The sequence below is a fragment of the Pagrus pagrus genome, assembly GCF_965226575.1.
Source record: "Pagrus pagrus genome assembly, chromosome: 7".
Classification (NCBI taxonomy): Eukaryota; Metazoa; Chordata; class Actinopteri; order Spariformes; family Sparidae; genus Pagrus; species Pagrus pagrus.
The window spans coordinates 3740978-3765719 of record NC_140191.1 but is presented as its reverse complement, the minus strand read 5'-3'; the positions used below and the strand labels follow the sequence as shown (position 1 = coordinate 3765719).

Sequence of the window (24742 nt, the reverse complement as noted above, 5' to 3'; positions counted from 1 at the left end):
GGCTAAGGGCCGAGTCCTGCGGTGGGAGGACGACATGTACCCCCCGTCTCCCCCTTGCTCCATCTGCGGCCCCAACAGTACTCACTCCCTGCCGGCCTCCATGATGGACGAGCTGCAGCTGCCCAAACCGTGGACTTTGAAGCCCTACACCCCCTGATGAACTGTTCCTCATATCTTGTCGTCCTGGCTGTCATCTTGAAAACTGTCCTGTGAATGTATACATTGTGTTGCATTTTTGTCGACGTTTACCAAAAGCTCTTATTCAGGGAAACTAAAAATTCACAGGAATTTTTACAGGGTTCTGCTTCTCTGTAGTTGGAGCATGATGTATTTAAAGTGTCTGTCATGGACCAGGACGATACAGTCTGTGGGACAAACATGGAAAGTTAAGGCAAGCTTGCATTTTGTTGTAGAGGACAACGGCTTCTGCTCGTAGCTGTCAAAATGTCTGCATTCCCAAAAACTCCTTAATGTCAGCAACTGGGAAGCGTACTATGTTTTGGTTTTTGGTTTGTGGTGATAAATAATCAATAATTGTTTTGTCGCAGGTTTCATGGCAAAGGCAAAACAACATGAGCATTGCAGCGCACCAGTGACACCAGGCGTACCGGACCTTCGCTGTACGGTCACAGTTTGGTTATGTTCAGGAAACAGTCGTGGTTTTGGTTAACTTGCACACACGCTATATTGCAGTGCGTTGTGTTAGATTGTGACGTGGTGTGTTACCTTACGTTGCATTATGTCACGTTATGCTGCGTTACGTTGCAGTGCATAACTTAAGTTACGTTACATATAAATTACGCAAGTTAACGACATTACTAAGTTAAGGTTAGTCAGTGTTGACCTTTAGTAAGAGGCCTACTGAGTGAAAGTCCTGTGTTTGATTTTTTTTGCTGGCTTTGTCACTTTTATACACCGTCAAGGACTTCCTCCTTTGCTGCCATAATTATTACTATGGCCACTAGAGGTCGCTACCTAACAATAAACATAAACGTGGGTCGTAATAAGTCAACCTGTATGTTTTTCTGATGAGGATGGACTGTTACACTCTGTCTACAGCTGTGCGATGACGTAGACACCCACATCAAGCTGTTTCCCAGGAAGTAAAACTACGATTACAGCAGTTTGGTAAAAAAACAAAACAAGAAAACTGATTTGAAGAATTGTCTGATTACAAAGTGCTTTAAAGAAGGAAATATAATGTAAAACCATGAGGAAAACAAAAGTAACAAATAAGTAAAATTATGATTACAAACAATCAAAAAGAAACATAAAGTCGGCAGCAAGAATAAAAATATATTTGTATTACTACATCACACTGTATCGAACTTCAGTGTCTTTGCTCAGGAGCACTTCAGGGACTGTAGGAGAGTTGAACTACCGAGGCTGCTGATAACCTCCACACACACACACACACAGACACACACACACACACACACACACACACACACACACACACACACAAGCATTTATTTATACATTCGTCCGTGCCAACAATTATATCAGAACGAGCCGGCAGTTTGCCAAACAGAGAGTCAATGACAGCTCATTGGATTGTTCTACATCACTCGTGTCACATGACGGTGTCTGTAGTCTGACCCTCGTACAGCACAGCAGTCGTGCCTGACTCAGCAGTGTAAAGTAACACTGGCGTCTTATTCAGGTGCTGAATATTAATTATGTGATACTTTATTGATCCCTGCTGGAAGAGTCTGTTTTTTTTTTCGTGCAGGCCGACAAAGATGCAGAAAACTACAAGCCACCTTAAATGAATTGACGTATAATACATTTTATCTTGATAATATTAACATATAATATTTTAGCATGACCCTTATTTGTAGCTGATCAATGATTACGGGCAAGCATGTAAACAGAGGAGGTGAAAACATGAGTGACAACACATCCTCTGAGCGACTGCCAAACTGCTGACAGTGTTAAAATGCAATCTCTTTATAGTTGTCAATTTCTGAAGCTGCACAAATCAATATTTTTATAGAAGCAATGGATCAAATGATTCTTATGTAAAATGTAAAGGGTCGCTTGAATTGATGAACCCGTCACCCATATTGAACTCCACTGTTTAGCGACTTTCAGCTCAGTGTTTTGGTCGTGTGGTCTGCAACTTTTCTGTTTCCGTCTCACCTTTCTGATCAACTTTCAGACAACAGGTAAACAAAAGTATTGATTAGCTGGTGAACACAGAGGAGCATTCAGCTGCTGAAACACTCGATGTTTCCTTCAGGAGTCGACAGATGTTTGCCGTTGTTTTATAAGGTTATCATATGTTAATGTTGCGTTCACAGCTCTTTTCTCTGCTGCTCACAAGTGGCCCAAAAATAAAGAATGCAGCTTTAATTCCTCATTTTGGATTATTGAAATTTTAAAGGCAAATAAAAGATAAACACCCAAACGACAAAATACTAATACACTATCAGTTTTTGGTGACCTTACTACAACACATTCTGGAGACAGTGGAGCTGGAAAGCATTTATTCAGATGCTGTTACGCAAAGATGTGAGCTGAACTGCAGTGCAGCAGCTTCAGGGTGGCTCTGCTCGGTCTGTACAACAGGGTCGTGTTATTAGTCGGGCGATATGAAACATGTTTTAAAGATTAAACTGCAGATTCACTGCTTTTACAATATTGATGTGCTTGATAGCGAGCTGCTGGAGAGCTACACACTGCCATCTGCTGATTCAAAATAAATGATCAGTGGCTAATTCTCCATCTCCCATTTTACTTGGGAGTGTTTTATTCTGCTGCTCTGCATGAAGCATGAGTATAAGATGGATGACTTACATGAAGCAGCCTGAATCTGATCACACATAGGAAAGGTTTGCTTTTCTATTGAATGCAGAGACCTCGTGAATCATGACATCATTGATCGTCATGAATGAATGATAAAATATGTATGACAACAGGTGTTGACACGTTTACATTTGATGTGGCAGGGCACATCATTTAATTTACCCTGCATTAACATGTAACATTTACATTGATGAATTGGAGTTTGTGAACTTCGAGAGCAAACAATAGCCAAATTTAAACATTGTGTTTGTAAGACCAAAGTCCAGTATTAAATCTCCTTCGCTCTGTTTTTGATCTGATCCAGCTCCTGAGGGAAATATCCGTCTCCATAGCAGCTAAATGCTCCACAACGTTCACCACCTAATCTCTAACTTTGTCTGTCTGTCTTTTTAAAGAGCTTTTTCTCTCTTACAAAAGCTGCCTGCTGCAGGTGGAAATGAAGCTGATGAGAGCAGAGACACTGAACCACAACAGTAAACATTAAAGAGCTGAAACTGACTGGAAAGCTTTGCACAAGCTGAGGGGAGCTGCAGAAGTCACCACCTGTCATGCATTGTTTTCACATCATCGTCTGATACAGTGTTATTATTAAAATGTCAATTATAGCTGCTGTCATTGTTACCCCGTTCAAAAAACCTCCCAGACAGTGCTGCATTGAAGTATTCTGTATTGTAAAACTGAAAAATGTGAAGCCTGATGTTTGTCACATAAAAGCATCAGGTGAGAAACCTCTGATGTTAACCTGTGAGGCTACTGAGCATCCTCTACTGCAGTGTGACTTGATGCTGATTCAACTTGGAAAATAAAAACATCTGTAAGAGAAAGAACTGTGAAGTGAGTTTACTTGATTGATAATCTAGAGGTTGATGTTTTTGACTATTCTTTGATAAATATTTCAAAATGTTGAAACCTCACAGGTTCAACTACACTGTTATATTCAGTAATGTTGGTATATATGTCTTATTAAAGGGTTGTGCTGACACATGCAAACTACACAACAAGACAGTTGAGTTAAAAATTCAACCCAGCATTTTTAAGCATGTAGAGTTCAGCTGATTAAGGTAATTTTTGCAGATACTCATGTCGACATCTAAGCCATCTTTTCCTTGACGTAAGGTGAGAATTCCTGCTACATACCTGGTAATAATAAATATAAAGCAAATTGATGGTATGACTAAGGTTCACATCTGGTTTCCTGGTGCAAAAATCTCTTTAGGGAGGGTTATCTCTAATTTTTCAGGTTGAGCATTGAATATACTCCCGTCGTGTATGCTTACACCTTACTTTAGTATCATAAACTACCTCAAAAGGACGGTTTCTTCTGTCTTGAGTCACGATTTGATGCTAAAAAACCTGAATTTAAAAGAAAAACCTGCTAGCTGAGTTTATTCTTGCATGTAACTTATATTTCTAGTGATAGCCTCCTAATAACAGCCTCCATCACCACAAATACCACCACTACTACTACTGTCTGTCCACCAGGAGCTCCTATCACCAGCAGGGGGCGCTGACGTCAGCCTCATCAGGACAGAAGCACGTCGAAGAAGTCGCCATGTGCGGGCAAAGATCGTCTATCAAGTTGAGATGACACTTGCTGTTGCCATGGAGACCAATCTGTCACAGAGCTGAGGCGGTTGGTTTTCGAGACAAAAACACGCATTGAATAACAAGAAAATCAGTTATAGATCTGTGAGATTGTGTTATTGTGTCGTACTGAGTCATATAAAAGTCGAAAAAAGGAAAAATTGTTAAACGCAAAACGTTTATGCAAGACGGCTTCTTCGTGGTCTATATGACTTTTCCGCTCGGTGCAGAGCGAGACCTCCTGTTTTGTTTCACTCGTCTTTGGTAGCATGCTACTTGACGTTAGCGCAGCTGCTAGCAGGGAGGAAAGTTGTCCAATAATGGTGTAAAGTATCATATCTAACGTTACGTTTTGACCGTATGTTTACAAGACATATTCTGAGATTAATTCTTGCTAACAAGAATTATTTTGCGACCTCATTTTAGCTCAGCTACAAACTGTTTAGCTTGTGTTATTTACAGTTAGCCTAGGTTAGCTAGTAGGGTTAGCAATGTATACAGAGCTGAACAGTATCTTGAACACCGCTCCCGACAGCTTCACTAAGGTAAGGATCCAACATTTTGATGCAGCTAGCATGATGCTGTGCCCTGTTACATTACACACGGTTATATTTAGATATATAACTGTGTTAGCAGTGCATGCTATGTGACGTTAGCCGCAAAATAACACAGCATACATGTTTCTCAAATGTGTAACTTTCTCCCATCCTACAGGGAGAGTTTATCTTGTTGTCAGACAGACAGAGTGATGCCTCTTTCCTCATTCACCACTTCCTGTCTCTGTACCTACGAGGTGAGTTATCAGCTGATATAAAACTGTTCATTTAAATGTGGTATAGTTTATTTAACAGAGTCTGAACCACAGTGTCTGTTTGGGTTTTTCAGCACGCTGCAGAGTTTTGTTTCTGGGTCTGGTTCAGTCCTTCAATCACTACAGTGCCATCAGTCAGAGGATGGTGAGTCCTCACTCTTACCAACATTTACACTTTAGGTGGAGTGATTTGAGAAGACTTTATGACATGAAAAGTTGATGTTTTACTTTGCAGTCAGTCTAATATTGATTCAGCTGAATGATATTCTGCTTTATCCATCATGTCTCCTCCTGTAAAACACAGTTTTCTTGTCACTTGTGTATGATTAAGTCATTTGCAGTCACAGGAACACTGCCAGAGTTATTGGTTTATTGATCATTATTGGTTGGCCTTCTTAGAAATGTTAGCGTTTTCCTATTTTGATATTCAAATTAATCATTTTGGGTACATAACGGCAGAATTATCTGATTCCAGCTTCTTAAACGTGAATATCTTCTGGTTTCTTAACTCCTCTGTGACGGTTGGACAGTGGACAAAGCTAGACAGGATGTCATCTTGGTCTTTGGGAAACAATAATTGAAACATTTCATCATTTAATGACATTTTATTGACCAAACAACTGATTAAAACAAATCAGTTAAGCCTCAAAATAATGCGTGTTACAGCAATTTCCCACATGTTTGCCTTTAGCTTGGTGCCATCACAAGTAATGACACTACATCTGTGTGTATCTGTGTGTGACTTGTGTGACTTGTGTGTCCTCAGGGTGTTAGCCTCGCACAAGCGAAGGAAAAAGGTCAGCTGGTTTTCTTGGAGGGTCTCAACGAGTCGTTGTCAGTTTTGATTCCTCAAGGAACCGACACAGGAAGTCAGGCCATGGACTTCCTCAGGTACAAACAAACTTGCAGACTTCCAGATATGCGTAGGAGTCCTGCCCTGTAATAATACTCATTATCTCCATCTCCCTCGTGTCTCTTCCTCCAGGGATCCTTCTGTCGGCCTGAAGAGTCTGTACGAGTTCGTCCGGTCCGGTGTGAGCAGCACTGGTGAGAGGACAGAGGGGATAGACGACACAGAGGAGTGGGGACCTCCTGTGTTGCTGGTGGACGACCTCAGTGTGCTGCTGAGTCTGGGGGTGAGCGCTGGAGCCGTGCTGGACTTCAGCCACTACTGCCGGGCCGCCGTCTGCTCCCAGCTGCAGGTTTGGTTCTTGTTGTCAGCATGATACTGTCTTTTGATTGTGGTAAATGAAAGCTGCAACTCACATGATTGCTGTACAGTATGTTTTATAAGAACAAAGGATAAAGTGATTAGCTGTATTAAAAACTCTGTCTCATCACCATTACTTTGACTGTGACTGCAGGGTAATGTGGTGATGCTGACACGCTGTGATAGTGAGGAAGAGGAGGAGGACGACGGAGATGACGAAGGCCCAGAGAGACTTCTGAAGGGTCTGACCCACCAGTGTAGCCTCACCCTTCACGTACGGGGTCTCCCTACTGGCTTCTGCAGGGACATACATGGACAGGTGTGTGTGCTTTTCTGCTGCGACTAAAGTCACCAGCATCGTTCAGCTGTTTATCACACAGACGGTGAATATTCATGTGTTTTATGTTCCTCAGATCTCAGTGTGAATGCTTTGGTTGTTAATAAGCTTGTTTCTTATTCAGAATAATTTAAATGACAGAAGCTGATTCATATTTATTGTCATCAAAATAATTAACACTGCTGCCAAATGATAGACTTACTGCTCTGTGGAGGGTCGTACATTCTCACTGCTCTCCAGGAAGGATGCGAACTGGAGATCTGGATTTGTTTGTTCATGTTGTATAAAAAGATCTTGAATGTGTTCTCTGTTTTCAGGTGGAGGTGCGTTGGCGGAGGAGACAAGCTGACGGGCAGTACACACAGAACCAACTCTTCCAGTACAAGGTCCACGATAAAGGAGCCTCCTTCTTCGCTCGCGGGACGTCCAGCGCTGTTCTCTAGTTTCCACCTTTCAACCCCCTCGTTTGCCTTTTGTCTGTTTTACTTGACAACTGACTGTTTTATTCAGACTATACAAATGTTGGTGGTTCAGCCGCCACAGTGGTTTTCGGTGAAGTCGACATATTAACCAGCCAAAGCCACGCTTTTACATTTGGATGCTTGTGGTGTGAAGGACTCAGCCTGGACCAAAGACTGTCTGGAGTTACGCTGCTGTGTGTCCAGACAAATTAAAAATCTCCAACCTCCTGCAAGAAGAAGCGCAATGAAACACGGGGCGCGTCCTTCTACCTCGACCTCATGAAGGAGCAGCTGTCTGACGTCACACAGCAATGGCAGCACCCGTGGAGAGGAGGGGAGGATGTATTTGTGGATGACGGCTCTTATATTAGGCTAGTTTATGAAATATTAAGATGTTTCCAGGTACAAAAGTGCCATAAAATAAAATATATAGCGGCGTCTGTTACCTCAAGTGTTGTTTTCCCTCCTCTATATCGTTTATATATACACAGAGGCTGCATGACAGAGGCTGTAGTTGTGTGAACACTCACCAAAGAGACATTATTTTGTTACGGTCTGCCAAATCTTTGCGTTGTGTACCTGGAACGCTTGGAGGTAGTAAGTTGTAACCTCCAACATGGACTGGAAGGCACCGTGAAGACACCGTGATCCGTCCAGCTGGTTCCAGACGTCTGAAAAGCTGCTCACTTCTCAGATTTTTTTTTTATTTTTAGCTATTTAAAACAATTAGAGTGGAAACAAAATGTCAGTTGGTGTGATAAATGATGAATATCAGGCTGGTGTGCTGATGGCGTGTCTGCAGAGTCATGCTGTGCTGTCGGATGTCGACATTTGTGATGGTTAGTGAACGTTAACGACTGATGTAGACAAATAAAGACAATATACAGTGATCACATGGCCTGCTGTCACTTTATCTGTGTTAAAGGTCCCGTATTATGCTCATTTTCAGGTTCATGATTTTATTGACTTTTCTCATACTGTCCATGACTGCAGCACCTCTATTCACCCTCTATTTTAGCTCCGTCTCTTTAAGACCGAGCCTGCTCTGATTGGTCAACTCCCACAGGCCTGAGCAGGGACCACATATCATGTTTCTGCTGTTTTTTTTCCTGCAACCGCAGACATGCTGGGGTCATCAGGGACCTTCACTTATATCTGGACACAGCCACGGAGACACATTCACTCCTATGAAAGCTGCTAGAGACGTCCGTCAACCGAGCCGGTTCTGGTTTGGTTCCCGGCTAACTTGAATGGGAATAGATAGTTTATATTTGTGTGGCTTCTAGAGAGTCCAAATTTTATTGGACCTGATGGCTCAAATTATGTCAGACGAGTCAATTTTGAGCCCCTGTGTGGCCTCAAAGCCTGGCGCTCATCCTGGGGTCCTCGGGGTCACGGCTGGTGGGCGGAGACTGTATAGTTGTGACATCACAACCTCACAGAGGCCATGACAGCTCGTTTAAAGGGCACAGTGTTGTTTTAGCATGATGATACTTTCACTGTATTTATCTAACACCCGCATCTGCTTTATAGAAATCACACTTTTGTTTTTGTTGTTTGTTGTTATCCTCCGTGTGCACACTAGAGGTCGCTCTGCGCCTGCGCCGCTCTCCGCCGGGTGAGAGGTCGGAGTGGAGAGGGCTCGCTGGGGTTTGACAACCAGTAGATTTGAAGCGCTGCCCCTGCGTGTCAGCATCACAGCCGAGACATACAAGTTAGCCTTCAAGCTAAGAGCCAAAACAAAAGGAATAACGCGTCAGTTGCTCGCCACTTTACCCAGGAGCACCACAGCAACGGGAACTACATTTGGGAAATCTCTGAAGTTTGTCCAGGCAAGTGTATAAGCTATAACGTGTTAGCATTAGCGTTAGCCGTGTTGCGAAACTGAGCTCCGTGGCGCAAGAAAGCATGGGAGCCATTGGGACTGTCTGATGACATACTGCTAGCTACTGAGCGTTGTTGTGGGCATAGCAGTGAGGTTACAGCCGCTGGGTTTCATGTGCATCAGTTTTGTTAAGCGGAATCACAGATGAGCCCCGGACATCCCAAACACCCACTGTACAACACAACATCGTCACCGAGCTACACAAGCTAACTTCAGCGTTAATTTGGTAATTGGCAGCGTTGTTGGCTACAAACTACTCTCGTAGTGTCACAATGACAACCATGTACACCGAGTGTTGGTAAAACTACCCATTCATGGCCCATACAGCCGTATTTCTACTTATAACAAGCTTTTTTAGGTAATTCGTAAAATACATATTGAATGGGACCTAGGTTCACTGGGTTCATAGAGGAGCTAGCGTAGCTAGGCGCTTGCTAGCTACGTGTGTTAGCTTGGTGCCATCACAAGTTGTCTGCTAGCACAGAGAAGGTAAAACAATTGAGTTACTTTATTCTTTCATGTGTGTGTGTGTTTGTGGCCGGGAACATAAGAAATAACAATATATGGCGTTAAAATGTTCTGGGTTTGGAGAGCTGTGTACGCGAAAGATCACCTCAGCCACTAACGCACTCGGGTAACGTTAGCAAGCTAGCTAACAGTTACTGGGTTTGGCTTTAACGTCCACGCTTCGTACGTTTTGTGAAAGTAGAGTTGGAAACACGGGTGAAGGGTTAGCGTTAGTTTGGGTGTTAATATAATTGTTAAAAATAAAAGTTTGAGAGACGCTGCAAGATGCTGGCAGCTAACGTTAGCTAGCTAGCTAGCTGTGTCCACTAAACATCACGGTGGGCAGTTGTAGTTGGCTAGCTAGCCAGTTGAGACCTGACAGCAGGATCCTGAATATGGATTCACTCATGAAATAATCACATAATAAGGACAAACAGAGATGCTTGTTTATGTCTAATGCTCGAGAAAGTTAATAGCATTTAACCGTAATAAATAAGGCCATTGTTTTCATATGCAAAATCAGAGGTTTCTGCAGCTTTTCAGGTCAAATTATAGGTTTGTTGAAGACATGAGCTGTTATTTTCGTTGACATGTTGTCAGAGACCAACTGATCTGACAGATGCTGTGTGGTAAATATGTCTGAGGTAAATATAGTGTACAGAAGTGCTGCTGAAGAGGAAACCTGTGATGGGTTACTGAATCCTTCCTGCCCTCCTGTCTTAAAATTGTGTTTAAATCCTCCCCAAAGTAATAAATAAAAGTAAAAATAAACTACTTTTATTTGAGAACCATCTTTGAGCCTTGTATGTGATCTCCAGCTGTGGGAGGCTCTCTGCTTTAGCTTCTTCCTGGCAGGTGATGTTGCGACAGGGTTGCATCAGCCCCTCATCATCCTCATGATCATCGTCCCTGCATGTGTTCACCGTCTTGTGATTACTGTTTCACCATTCTGGATAATGTAACGTGGTCTAGGTTTAAAAATGTGAGCGGGAAAAGTGTAATATTCTGTTCGTGGCATGTGCACGATAATTGTCAGAAATGATTGGAAATGGATACTTAAATAAATGTAGTTAATTACATCTTCCTCCTCCTCTGAAGGCTGTGCCAGAAAATGCAGCCCTTGTGTGGAAGTGGACGGCCTGTTATTATTACAATATGGTTACTGATTGACAGGACATTTCCCTCTGGTTGTAAAAAGGCTGCGTGTCGCAGTAATCAGCTCATCCACGTTGAGCTCGTCTCCACATTTACAACAGGACTGATGGGAGTCAGTGGTCAGAGGAGCGTGCCTCCACATTTCGCAACTATGGGATTAAATGTTGACGCATTTATGTTACGGAAAATGGACTAAAACCTAAAGCTCACTGGGATATTTGTGGATATTAGTATAGTTTCTGGCTTACAGTACTTCACTAAGTCATGTAAATGAGTTGGATGATACAGAAATGCAATTTGACGCTATAAGCCCGGGAGATGCCTTCAAGCTTGGCATTTTAGGGAGTGTTCAAAAGAGGTAAGCTGGTCATTTTTGTGCTTTTTCAGATCCTCCAGTCCAGTGTGGTGTCTGGTCTGAGTTTATGTTGTAGGCATGTGGCTCTTTAAATCTAGTTTAATCTGCAGGCCTCCTAATTAAGCTGCAGAGACCCACAATGATCTCCCTAATTGAATCTGTGCTGGCACCGTGAAACACTGTGTCCGTCATATCTGCAGCCGTGTTTTTGTTTTCAGGTCGAGTGTGCCTGGCGTCTCACGTGGGAAGCGTATAGACCGCTCTTTGTTACATTATTAGTTGCCGAGCACGTTTGTGTAAAAAGCACAGGGTTTCTTTTTAACTGAGACATTTTCCACTCTGGTGTCGTGAAGAAGTTATTTGCGGTTTGTTGGGTTTCAGCAGAAATGTTATTTTTATTCCAGCATCTGTGTTAGCCGGTGTTTTCCTACAACAGGAGAGGATTTCTGAACAATTGCTGGTTTCCTGTCAAACCAGCCTGACACAACAGTTTACCTGTACCCTACTTGTGAAGTTCAGGTTTTCTCTCAGACCCGTCATGCTTCTGAGATGTGATTGTCTTGGCGTGCTTGAACATACACGATAGGCTGCCTGCAGGCTGTGAACAGAGGAGGAGGGAGGCGCTGGGGGGTGGCCACAGGCCCTGAGCCCTGCTCGTTGAGTTTCCGATCGGCTCAATCCCGGATTAGTCCACTGACGGAGATGCTGCTGAGCCTTTGCCAAATCAGGTCTCGCTGCTGCACCCACGTAACGCCACAGCACGCAGCGAACTGGACAGACAGCTGAAAAGAAATGGAGGCGTTCACTGAAAGTTTTCCCTTGCTGGACGGCGAGCAGGACCAGAACCCGGCCGAGAGTCGACTTCCCTTCAGAAACAGAGAGCAGAAAGGCTTTACTTCAAAGCCCCGTTTGACCTTTGCAGAAGCCATTGTGCGAGCTCACCAGGACGTTGCTGTTCTTACTGTATAGGGTATTTATAACAGCAGATCAAGAGGCTCCTGAGGCAGATTCCTCCCAGGGAATGTTTCCGTTGCTCCCGGGGGGACGAGCCAAGCAGTCGCACACTCTGCCCGAGTCAAGAGGGGAGCACTATGTTAACCACAAGGCACCGCTTAAGCTTAAAAAACCCAGTGCCGCTGCGTTCAGGGGACAGAAGCAGCCACGAGCCAGAGAGATAACCTGGTCTCCAATTAGCAGGTACGGTCTCAGAGCAGTGTAACACTTGTATGATGGATACAGCGTGGTAACGGCTCATGTGGCCGAGCTGTGTTGTTGTGTTTTGGCAGCATTAACAAAATACTGTGATGAGAGGCAACAGAGAGAGAGAGAGAGATACTGTACAAATCCAGCTGCAGCTTGTGTGCCGAGGCAGTCAGTCAAACAGTGTTCGACTACAAACACTGATAACCTGTCGGCTGAGTAAACACACAGACCAGAGCTGAGGTTGAGCAGAGAAGTCAACAGCAGATTGAGTCGGGATGAGAAACTGAAGGGTCCTGATTTGTGTTTGAAGTGAGTCGAAAAGACATTATCAGAAAATACTTGCATTTAGCAGAAGCCTTTCCAAAGTGACTTACAGTAGTTCTGCATACACTGACGGCGGGGGCTGCCATGCAAGGTACCGACCGACACTTCGACATGTAGACCAGGGGAATCGAACCGGCGAGCTTCTGATAACAAGACGCCGGCTCTACCCCTGAGCCACAGACACCCTATTTAGAAATGGACATCATAAACTGAAATAGTGAGTTTACAATGATATTAAACACAGAAAAACATGAATTCCTCACGTCAGAAAATCTGGAAACTGACTGTTTGAAAACTGAAATAACTGCTTTATTTTCTAAATAGTTGCAGAACTTAATAATTAAATTTCTGTCAATCGACTGAAGGATTACTTGTCAATTCTTCAGCCACGTTGACTAACAGATTTGTGCTTTGTGAACAAACCAACAGAGCGATGAAGCCGACTAGGTGGCTTTCTATGGGCGGCGGTGGCTCAGGGGTAGAGCTGGCGTTTTGTTATCAGAAGGTCGCTGGTTCGATTCCCCTGGTCTGCGTGTCAAAGTGACAAGATATTGAATCCCAAAGCTCCTGACGTGCCAAAAATGAATTATCTTCTACGTACGTTGTGTTTTAATGGTGTATCTGGCAAAAATCACAGGCTATTTCAAGTCTGTGTAAACTGAGATAAAAAGATCTCAGTTTCGATTGTTGATCGTGATTAAATAGATGATATTACGTGATATTACTTTTAAAATATTATTTAAGGACCTCTGTTAAACGCTCCACTCTTCCTCCTCGGCCAGCGTATCTCTCTGAGCTCTCCTACCTGAGTGGAGGTGGAGTTTACCCAGCGTCCGATAACAAAAGCCTCCTAACAGGCGACCCGGTGGTTGTTTTTCACTCAGGTATGTGAGATCAATGAGATCGTGTACATCTGCCTGCGTCAGAGCAGCTGCGTGTTTCCTACTGGTGGGACGGCGTCCACACCTTCTTTCTGCTGCTGGTGAATGAGCTGTGTGTTTAGGTGTTGTCGAGCATGAGACTCCTGTGTGAGTTTGTCTGAAGGAAAAAAACACAACATTCCTGTAGACGGCAGCAGCACGTGTGGCGACACATGGAGAATTAGGTGTTCAGGACAGGAGCTTCCTTAAACAGCTGGCCTCTGTGTTGTTAGCTGTGGAGATGTACCAGAGAGACGTGATGCAAGATATTATTTACAAGAAACGTACAGTCACAGTTACTTTTCACATTTTTAACCCTGAGCTTTCAGGAAGCACCAGAAAGCTGTAAGTCAGAGATCAGGTCTTTGTCATGGCTGCTCAAACATGAGACGATCTGAGGAGGTCGTGATGATCGTGAGCTCCAGGAAACTTTCTGACTCATTTCTGGCATCGTAGAGGATTAATCATAAATCACAGATATTTAACTTTTCCTATAGAAGATCAAGTTGACAATTACAGATCAACTTGTTTTGTCTGACAAATAATCCAAAAGCCGAAGATATTCAATTCCCTACAAGTTGTGACAAAGAGAAGAAGAAAATCGTCACATGTGAGACGCAGGATAGTGGGAATGTCAGACATTATTGAATCACCTCTAAAGTTAATAAGGAGTTTTCTGCTAACTTAATCCATCTCATCGAAACCTCAAAGTACGAGTACAAGCAGTAATTCTGTTGATTATCAGTTAAGATCAATTTAAGATTAGATTTTTGTACAACAAGTTGTCAACAAGTAGTTGATAATAACAAGTTTCCCTGATTTTTATCTTCAGATCTGCCCAAGTTATGAAACAAGAGGAGTTTCAGTGTTGAACGTTCGGTATTTTATTCGTTCTTTGGTGGTCTTGCATGGCTGGATCTCCAGAGGTCTGGCTGCACCTATCCTCATTCAGTTGTAGTTGTTTGTATGTCTTTAAACCGATCGTTATCGTCTTGGGCGGCGCTAAACTCAGGATGCAGCACGGTGCCCCTGCAAAATAGTGTCGGGGGGGAACTTGTTTTGCACACGAGGAGGCGAGTCCTGGCATTAAAATGGCTTTAAAGATGCAAACAGAAAGGTAACAGCCTCTAGCTTTCTTACATCACGAGATAGGGTCAGGGTATCTTGCCATTTTCAACATGTAGATTAGCTCAGAGGTTTTGTCGTTGTTTCCTACCTGCTGTTAGCTTCCTATTTCTGTTACACCAACAGTCAAAAACAAATCAGTAATTTGTGCACCTTGTGTTAGCTTCTACAGTGTGAAAGACAAACCAGCATCTCTGAGTTTTTAAATGAATTATTAAACTATTTTCTCCTCCAGGTCCCTGGATGCCCCGCGGCGCGCCGTCATCGGTCGCGCAGTGCTTCCCAATGGCCGGGAGTTGACCCCGTCACCAAGAATGACGCTGCGCGAGCAGCTGAGAGAGAAGATCTCGGCGGCCTTCTACCGCCACGGGCTGCTGTGTGCCTCCTACCCGGTCCCCATCATCCTCTTCACCTCCGCCAGCATCCTCACCTGCTGGTAGGTGTTCGGTCTGGAGTTTGTCGCTTATGTTTCTGTGCCTGTCTTGTTTATTCAGTTAACATGATGCAGAAGTAATGATTTCATTTCTCTTGTGGGGAAACTGTAGCTGATAATATACATTTCCCATTTCCCGTCATGCATCCATTATGTGAGAGATTTCTATTGACGTCTTCTCCCCAGAGACGTCTTCTCCAAGCAGTAAATGTGAAGGATTTCTAGCTGACTTTCTAAAGCGCTGATTACACTACATGACTATAAGTCATCAGATGACTGTACTAGTCACACTACACAACTGTCAGTCTTGTAGTTGATTTTGAAGTAGATGTGGGTTGCACACAACATGATTCAACAGGATGTCTGGTCTTTAAACTGGGTTTTGTGATGAAAACACGGCAGAAGTGACACAGGAAATGATGCGATGGGGAAAAAGGAAAGAACTCCCCTCCTCCAGCTTGTGTCGTCTCTGATTGGCTGCGGCCCGTTGCGTGGCTCCCAAACACAACCACACATTTAGCTTGTCTTCTATCTTTTGGGCGTCTGCAAGCGCTCAGATCGCGTCTTTGAACCGGTCACACATGGTGATTGTCGCTCACAGGAGCAAGCACCAGTTCGCCTCTGATCTGGGGCATCTGTGGGCTAAAATGTTGGGACTTGTTTGGTACTGGTAGAGACTTTGTTGTAACTATGACCTTTGTACGTCCAGAGTACAGTTGGTTGGGTGAATTCAGTCTCGAGGTCTAGTTTTGTTCCTTTTTTCAGGAAAAAATGTATCTAAATAAAGAAACCGTCCAACCACTTTCCTCTACATTCTTCTCAACTGAACCGAAGAGAAAGTGGTTGGACGGAGGAGACGAGTAACCGGCTCAGCTCCACTGAACCGGCCATCTGCACACACATAACAGCCCCCCGCCGACACAAACATTCACGTAACACACGCACACATCTACTCTTGCTAAATCTCTGGTCAAAAGAGAGAACACAGGTCAGAGAGTTGGCCCGGCTTCATCAGTAAAAGCTTTGTAAAACAATCTCAGCGATCTGAAACACACCTGCTGCGTGCTGTCCTCGCAGCACCTTACAGCGGGGGTGCCGACCAAACGGACGGCTGACCCGCCACCCGGGGCGACGCGAAAGAAAAGGGTTTGACGACGGGGATGTTTAAGGCAGGACTAGAGCAGAGGGCTGTGAGAAAATGGCCCTGTGAGAATGGGAGGCCTGTCCCTCCATCTGTCTGTCAGGAGGGGGGCCGGCTCTGCACAAAAGAGGCCTTTGTGGAGGTACAGTGACCTCGGAGAGTGGGGGAGGAGGTGGGAGGCGTGGAGGGGAAGGAGGTGAGAGAGGGAGGAAAACACAGTGAAGAGAGGTCTTTTCTGTAACTGACCAACAGCACAAAATGACATTACACTGTCCACGTGGACGCTGAGGATCGATACGTTTGATCAATACCAGTGACTCAGCAAATACTTCATCACCTGCTCCTTAGTTTTAGGACCGTTTTCAAGTCACTCAACCAAAACTTAACCTCAAACATCAAATCTTGTAGTTGTTTGGAAACTTTCTTTGACATCAAGATAACAAACCATCGCTAATAACAACCTGCTTGCTGTTGACTAGTTTTTTTTCTGTGTTTTTCTGTTTAAAAGGTACATTTGTAGGACTCATCCGTCTATCACATACTGTAGGTGTTAACGTCTCTGGTCTGATTTCCAGCACACAGCTGATAAGTGTGCGGTTTGTTTACATGATGTAACAGAAGTGCATATTTAACAGATGCCTTGTGGACAGATAGTGCCTGATGTGAGGCGATAGTCTGATGTCGCTCGCTGTTAGCACACGGTGTACTTCTTCGGTTTGTCGGTGATGTGTATCAGGATCGACGCTGCAGACTGGAGGCCTTGTTAGCAGTGTGACAGCTGTTTTACCAACACGGGTCAAACACACATTGACTAGTGTCAAATTCTCGTCTCCTGCGTTTCGTAAGTTCAACTTAGCTCTGGTTTCGACTTGTCTGGGTCTTGACAACAGTCCTGTAACCGGCTTTTCTTGAGGGAGTCTGTCCTGACTTGACCGCCTATTGCAAAAGCTCATAATGACAACATACTTGAACTTAGCGACACTTGAGATTTCTCTCCTGTGATTGTGGTTGTACAAGAATTGGACTTAGCTGCACGTTGTTAATCCTGTGATGTGGGTGTACGTGATCAGTAAGCATAACTTATGTCTTTATTATCTATCCATCTCTCCTGCCACCGCTGAAGGCTTAGTCTGTTCGCTGTGTGTCAGGGTTGCCTAACACTATTTCAAAATGAACTTGCTACCCCCTACAAACACACGTGCGGCACAAGAAGTAAGTGGTTTAGTGCTCAAAGGGAACTTGTTTCATAAGGACCCGCCCATTTCCAGGAGAAAGAGGGAGCGGGTCTCTCCAGGTAGCACTTCATCTGGGGAGAAACGCTGGAGGCCCTGGTTTCATGTTCTCAAGTGTTGCATATACGCACGTAACACAGTTGCTAACCTTTAAACAGACACTTTAGCATGACTGCATCATCAAGTAGTCTGTTATTTCTACATGTACACCTTTGTCTTTGAATTAATGTGTTATTTATTTGTCAATATTAATGTGAAATCAGTTTGTTGTTTAATTCATTAGTTGGAAATTAGGTTGTATTTGTGCATTATTATATCTGCTTATGTATCAGCTGATTATAAGCTACTGTGCAGCACAAATACTAAGATTTGATCATGTTTATTTATATTTCATATTATACATTTTGGCTGCTTTTTGTCAGACTGAGAAAGAAATAATCAGGAAAATATGTAGGCTCTGGTCGCCTGTAGAGCTGCAGGGATTAGTTGATTAATCAATTAGTTGATCGAAAGAAAAATGCCAAACTTCTGCTGGGTTTTGCTTCTTAAATTTAAGGATTCGCTGCTTTTCCTTTGTCTTTTATGACAGTAAATGAAGAGCTTTTGTGTTTTGGACTGCTGGTTAGACAAAATAAACAATTTGAACACGTTACTTTGGGAAATCTTGACGAATATTTGACAATTTTGAATATGGAGCAATTAATCGTAGAAATAATCAGCCGCTTAAAAATCAATTTGAAATATCAGTTCAATCAAATTTGAAATTTGACATATTGTTGAAACGTTCAAACGGATCATGTCAGCACTCGTTACAGAGGTTCAGTCATTCTCACACTTGTGTTTCATATCTGTAATACACCATGTGACCCTCGCCCTCCTCCCTCTCTCTCCCCCAGCTATCCGTTATTGAGGCTTCCCCTGCCTGGGACGGGTCCTGTGGAGTTCACCACAGGGGTGCGAGACTACAGCGTCCCTTCCCATGAGCCTCAGGGAGACCTCGGAGAACGGCCCGACTGGGTAGGTGGAGAGAACGCACGCACATTCATATACGTTGAATCCTAATCCTCATCCCCAAGTGTCTTTCTCACTCTGAAAGTCTAAAACTGGTTCTCAGACCCCGACGTAGGCATACAGGTTTCACAGCAAAGATGGAGGCTCATAAATTATGAAGGCAGAAGATGAACACAAAGCGATTGGCTCACTTACAGCAGATGTCAGCAGTAGTTTTAATTTACTGTGAGCCTCCGAGGCAGGACAACAGTGTTCACAGAAGACTTTCACTGATACTGAGTTCTGCTTACAAAAGTAAATATTAAACTGTGCTACCTGCTAACGTGGCTGCTTCAGTACACAAACTGTTTCATGTTTTGTCTACATGTGTCACCTACATGTTTGTGTGTCTGTGTGTGTGTGTGTGCTGTAGTACCGGGGTCCTCCGGTTGCCTACATCCAGCAGGTGTTGGTGAAGGCGGCGGTGTCTCCATGGGACAGCAGCCTGGTGCCGGTGGATGTGTTTCGGTCGCCACTGGGTCGAGCCTTTAGCCTGTTGGAGGAGATCCGCAACCATGTCTACTCCGACAGGTAATCACACAAAAACACACACACACACACACACACACACACACACAGTGGTAAATCAGATAAATCATTTATCATATATATCTCTATTGATAATTACCTTTTATTGGAGGTAAAGACAAAGTGAATATTTTAAAGTTTGTCATCTGTGTCTCAAACACGGCTGCTTTTTCAGATACATTGGTGTGTGTTCAGCAGTTCAGAGTCAAGAACTGAACCTTAGATTGTGTTGCCTTTGGCGTGAGAGAAAGAAAGTAAAACATCTGTGACATCTATGAAAAAAATGTGGTGTAATAACAAACAAACTGAGTTATTGAAGCGTTATGAACTTGAAGGCCGAGCACCTGCTGCACCCCTCTGATTGTTCCTACAGCTGTACTGTACCGAGCACTGATATGTGTTCTGATTAAAGGGACAGCAGTCCGTTCAAATCTAAAACATTGTACCAATAGAGAAGTTAATGACATTATACTTCTCTCTCTCTCTTTTTTTGGTGCTTTGTTATATGAACTCCTCCATCTGTCTGCTCCTTCTCTGTCCTTTGTCAGCTCTGGGATTCGCAGTCTGGAGTCGCTCTGTCTCCAGGTGACCGACCTGTTTCCGGGGTTGCGGCGGATGCAGTCTGTGCTGCCAGAGCACGGCTGTTTGCTCGTTTCTCCCGGCAACTACTGGCAGAACCAGCGGGAGCTCTTCGACTCGGACCCAGACCTCCTCAAGACCATCCAGAAACATGAACCGAAAGGCCTGCACACCTCGGCCACGCTGCGAGGTAGGGACGAGGACGAGGATGGGGGGGAAGAGACGTTAGACGGGATATTTAACGATTAAATGGATAAAGAGTGAGATGTGACGGGTCAGTTTTAGAAGTGTGAATTGGGTCTTGGGTTTGTCATTTTGGACGTCACCATCTTGTTTTTTTTGCAGCCAGAAGTGACCATATTTGGACAAGGGGGAGGAGCAAAGTTAGAAGCTAACACTCGCACTAGCCAGCAAAAATAAATAAACAGCAAATTAATTACCAGAACATAAACAGCTGACTCTGAACACTTAACAAAATGGCAACCGAAATGTTATAATTAACTTTCAGAGTTCGCAGACAAAAAACTGACAACACCCAACAACAAGTTCACGGCTATTTAAATGCACACAGTGCCATAGGTGCACGCTGCTACACCTTTGTCCTGTTTGACAACTTTCTCTGGTAGCGACATGTCAGCCACAAGGTAGCCACACCCAGAAGCATACCTTGCTTTATCATCTACATGAGATCGGGCTTTAATTCACTAAATGAACTGAACACGCTGAATTAAAGACGACTTGAAAGTAGTGATTGAGACCATAAACGTTTTACTGAGGTATGAAATGAAGTGAGAAGTAAAGTTGTTTGTTTTTTTTGTTCATTTCTATAAAATGCCTTTTGATTTCTGAGGCTTTCAGTTTAATAACTTGTGCTGTGAGAGAGATGTGCTCTTACTGTTAAGTGCCATTAAGCGGCTCGAATGACTCACCAAGAAAAATCCATTTTACAGTCGAGCAGAGGCCGAAACTGACAGTCTGAGTGATATCTGAGTGTATGCTGATGCAAACATGACCATCTTATATGACTCACTTATTTGTAGTATGATTATGATGATTGGTATGGTTGTTTTAAAATAAAATAATATATAGGAGAGGAGTGGAGATTACTCAGAAGGGGTTTGTTCTCTGACTGCCTTGTTGGAAGGAGTCTACCATCATTCAGCAGCAGTAATTGCAGGGAGGGCGTGCGTGGGGATTTGTGGTATCAGAAAACTAAGCAGCTTTCACATTGACAGAGAACAAGCAGTTTCATTCCTCTGGATCTTATTGAATCCACTCTGAAACTTTACCCACTGACATAGTGAACCACATCACCCTCCCTGACCGGCCAAAGCTCGCTCAGCATTCTGCCTCACCTGCCAGCTCGAGTGATTTAGAGGTGGGAAGTTTATGCTGGAGCTGGATTCGGAGACAGTTTGGCTGCCAGATACAGTCAGACTGATACTCTTTACTGCCGGTCCGACCGCCTTAGGAACCTGCATCATAAAGTATGTCCCCACAGCCGCCATGAGTCAGGGGGTCCCACACTCCCACGCATCTCCCTCGTCATCAGTGCAGTTATGTTAACTTGAGTAAACGTGGATTTTTCTGGGTTTGAACATTGATGGAAACATTTAGGATAATGTCAGAACATAACTCAATGAATTATATGACAAATATCTTGTCGTTTTTAGACATTTTAGTGCAGAAATGTTACATATTGTATCTTTAAGAGGCATTTAAAACAAGTGTAGGGATGTTGAGTTGGCTGCTGTGCAACTCGTATGATTACTCGGAAGTGTGAATAACTTGTCTTTTGACTTCCTGTCAGTCACTACGACAGGAAATCAGACATCTGCAGTAATGAGCTGAACTATGTGTGCTTAAAAAAACTTTGTTTGCGTGTTATAGACCTGCTGTTTGGCGTCCCCGGGAAGTACACTGGCGTCAGTCACTACAACAGGAAGAGAGTGGTGACGTACACGATCACTGTGGTGCTGTCCAGCTATGATGCAGGGTAAGCACATTTAGCTCTTAGATATAAAATATTAGCTTGCATCTGTTTTCCTTTCAGTGTTTCTTTTTCATGCTATCACACCATGTTTATCTAATGCATCAGATTATATTTTACATTTCAACTTGCTCTATTCTCTGTTTTCTGTAACGTTGTAAGCGTGTGCTCCCTCAAAATACAGATTTTAATCTCAAGGGACTTCCTGATTAAAGAAAGGTTAAATAAAAATGAGACTGCCATAATGAACAGTCTGCTGCCTCCGTTTAGACTCATTTAAACTGAGCCAAAAGATAAATTGAACAAAATTGCTGGATTGCTTTGCTGCCTTTGAGCAACAATTTCTATCTATTTGTGACCAGAAGAAATGTGGACTAAATCTGGCCGGTCTAACTCTGAGATCATACCAATCATCTGTATTGTCCTACCATTTCCGTACAGTAATTGTGTATTTTAATCAGTTTTTGTTGTATCTGCAGTGCTGGTCATGATTGTGACGTCTGTGTGTGTGTTCAGGTTCCTGGGCAGCCTGCGGGCCCGTCTGAAGCAGCTCCACCCATCGGCCAACTGCAGCCTGAGAGACGACCACATGGTTCACGTCCACTTTAAAGAGGAGATCGGCATCGCTGAGCTCATCCCGCTCGTCACCACATACATCATCCTTTTTGCCTACATCTACTTCTCCACACGTCAGTCCCGCTCCCTGTCTGCTCTGTCCTGAGTGTCTTATTCCACCGTACCTTTTCCTTCTTGCTTTAATTTAGTTTTCTTTGTTCGAACACCTCTGACTAATTAATCTTTGAAATGTGTCAAAGATCCAGACTCTCAGGCCTATTGCGCCTTTGTGTGCGCACGTGTGTTTGTGTGCCAAGGTTGTTCCTGTCTGGCACAGGGATAATCCTCACACAGGAACATTGCACACCACTGTAAGAATGCACTCGTCTAACCCTCAGCCACTTGCCAGTACAAACATTACTTCATGGAACAAACGCACACGTACTCGAAGTACACAAAGTTAATGTAAGCACTCGAGCTGATTAGATTGGCACCTTGTTAAAGACATTAATTTAAAATGTAATGTACAAAGTAACATAAACATTTCTTGTAACTGCAGTTATGATCATTTTATGTCTTTATTTTTGGGACAAAGTGAGAAAATTATTTATTTTTTATGTTTCCTGTCAGGGTTTTAGTTTCCTTTTTAAATTTTCAAGGGTCATTTTTTTATGTTTCCCCTTTTTGCTAGCATTGCTATACATACAACTATTTTATGTTAATCAGTTTTGAAGAACATTATTTTGCTCGATCTTAACAATGTGGGGGTCGACAGAATTTATATTTGAATGCAAAACTTTTCAGAAGTATAAAAAAGGCTTAAAATATTTTTGACTAATCAAAAAAAAGTCTATAAAATTTAGCGTTTTAAAAGGTTATTAATACCGGAACAATTTTGGATTATGAATCCTAAATTCCTCCTCAAGTTTTTAAGAAAACTCTTTTTTTCTTTTTTCGTTTTCTGCTCAAGAATTTGTCTTTATTTTAACAGTAAACCTGGTGTTATGTGTCATTAACTGGCATCTCAAACACTTCTCTTATATTAAACTCTTTTGGCACGATTGATTACAACTCAAACAAAATGAATGAGATGTTGAATAGTTATAATAGTTAATGTAACTGTCTAATTAATAGCTGTAGTGTCCTGTCCTCAACATATCCTCTTTCCCTCCCTGCAGGTAAGATTGACATGGTGAAGTCTAAGTGGGGTCTGGCGCTGGCTGCTGTGGTGACAGTCCTCAGCTCTCTGCTCATGTCTGTGGGACTGTGTACGCTGTTTGGACTGACGCCTACGCTCAATGGAGGGTAGGAATGCCCACTGTTTTGGAAGATTGTCCAAAAGTTTTGGCTCCACCTTTGTTGGTTAATTTGGGTCAGCAGTTTGAGGGTTTGTGATTGAGTTGAAAATTATTGGTTTTACTTCAGTCATTAGCCTTAACCCTTAAAGCCGTCGGCAGACAGGGAACTTGTTGGGAAACGTTAGCAGCGTGGCTCACTTCCCAGACTGAAATATTTCTCTCAGAAAAACAAATCCTGACGATCCTCTGATTTTTCCTCTAATGCCACCACCTGGTTGACATTTCTGCTTTTTAGCGAGAAACTTTGACAGCTAATGATTGCCATGAAATTTGGTACAGATATTCACGATGCCAAGTTTTCACCTAGTGCCATTAACTGTTCAAAAGCTATATTTGTCCAGTACTTAAGTTTATGGCCAATTACCTGCACAATGAATGACTTCCCCATCCAGCTGTGCTTTGTTTTTAATGCTAATTGCAAACGTTAGCATGCTAACACACTAAACTTAGATGGTCAGCGTGATAAACAATGTAGCTGCTGAACATCAGCATGTTAGCATTGTCATTTTTATCATGTTAGCATTCAGCCCAAAGCTCCACTGAGTCAAAGTAAAGCCTCTCAAAGCTGCTAGCATGACTGTAGCATGGCTGTCTTGAATCAGAAACATGTTCACATGTATCTTACAGCTTGTTTTCATGCATACATTACACTAAATTGAGGTAATATGATCAAGATCAATTGTAGAGGAAACAAGACATAAACACTTCATCTTCAGTTCATTTCTGTGGGCTCACAGAAAAACAGTTTCTGCAGCTGTTATGTCGTCCTCTTATGCTCTGCTATTGACATTCAAATGTTTCCTGTTAATATTTACTGCCCCAACAGACGGTTACAATTTTATCATTATCTCTTATCTTATTCATGGAAAGACAAGGACAGGGCCACCAGCACACACTTTAGCACACACACGCGCCGGCTTACTGACTTCCCACTTCCTCTGCATTGATTTTACATGGACTTGTGTTAATGTTTACGCAGCTGGCAAAAAGTCAGTTTGTTGTCGTGGATGAAGATGAAGGGACGAGGCGTGGATGTGGGTGGGACTTCAGGAAGGGGTGGGCCTTAACAGATGTTGACATTCAATGGCTGTCCAATCATTTGAGGACTGTTAGAAAGCAGACACCGTGGCGTGATAACTGCACACTGTTGTCCAGCCACTGACCAAGAAGCACGCAAGTCTGTGTGAGCTG

General features: G+C 43.3%; 2 protein-coding genes across 3 annotated transcripts in view; both read left to right on the top strand.

The window, feature by feature from the left end:
* The first annotated feature begins 4467 nt into the window (after positions 1-4467).
* Positions 4468-8104, top strand: elp6 (elongator acetyltransferase complex subunit 6). The gene is made up of 7 exons (XM_084356567.1): positions 4468-4937; positions 5107-5185; positions 5278-5348; positions 5970-6094; positions 6189-6405; positions 6568-6732; positions 7068-8104. The coding sequence occupies exons 1-7, from the start codon at positions 4884-4886 to the stop codon at positions 7191-7193; spliced, it is 837 nt and encodes a 278-aa protein (XP_084212693.1). The 5' UTR covers positions 4468-4883; the 3' UTR covers positions 7194-8104.
* A 738-nt stretch (positions 8105-8842) lies between these two features.
* scap (SREBF chaperone) overlaps positions 8843-24742 on the top strand; it is a 34168-nt gene continuing 18268 nt past the window's right edge. The window contains exons 1-8 of one of the 2 annotated variants that reach the window (XM_084356206.1): positions 8843-9043; positions 14921-15121; positions 18388-18508; positions 18915-19072; positions 19618-19838; positions 21539-21644; positions 22155-22327; positions 23372-23498. In XM_084356206.1, the coding sequence (XP_084212332.1) occupies positions 15000-15121; positions 18388-18508; positions 18915-19072; positions 19618-19838; positions 21539-21644; positions 22155-22327; positions 23372-23498 (1028 nt within the window). In that variant the 5' untranslated portion in view covers positions 8843-9043; positions 14921-14999. Of the gene's footprint in view, positions 9044-11933; positions 12311-14920; positions 15122-18387; positions 18509-18914; positions 19073-19617; positions 19839-21538; positions 21645-22154; positions 22328-23371; positions 23499-24742 lie in introns of those variants that run through there. The other variant, XM_084356205.1, reaches the window with a different exon arrangement.

Bases quoted from the DNA above. Each gene is read 5' to 3' on its own strand.
- elp6 (XM_084356567.1), top strand. From the start codon at position 4,884: ATGTATACAGAGCTGAACAGTATCTTGAACACCGCTCCCGACAGCTTC. The intron at 4,938-5,106 runs GTAAGGATCCAA...CCCATCCTACAG, and splicing joins CTCCCGACAGCTTCACTAAG to GGAGAGTTTATCTTGTTGTC. The intron at 6,095-6,188 runs GTACAAACAAAC...CTCTTCCTCCAG, and splicing joins CAGGCCATGGACTTCCTCAG to GGATCCTTCTGTCGGCCTGA.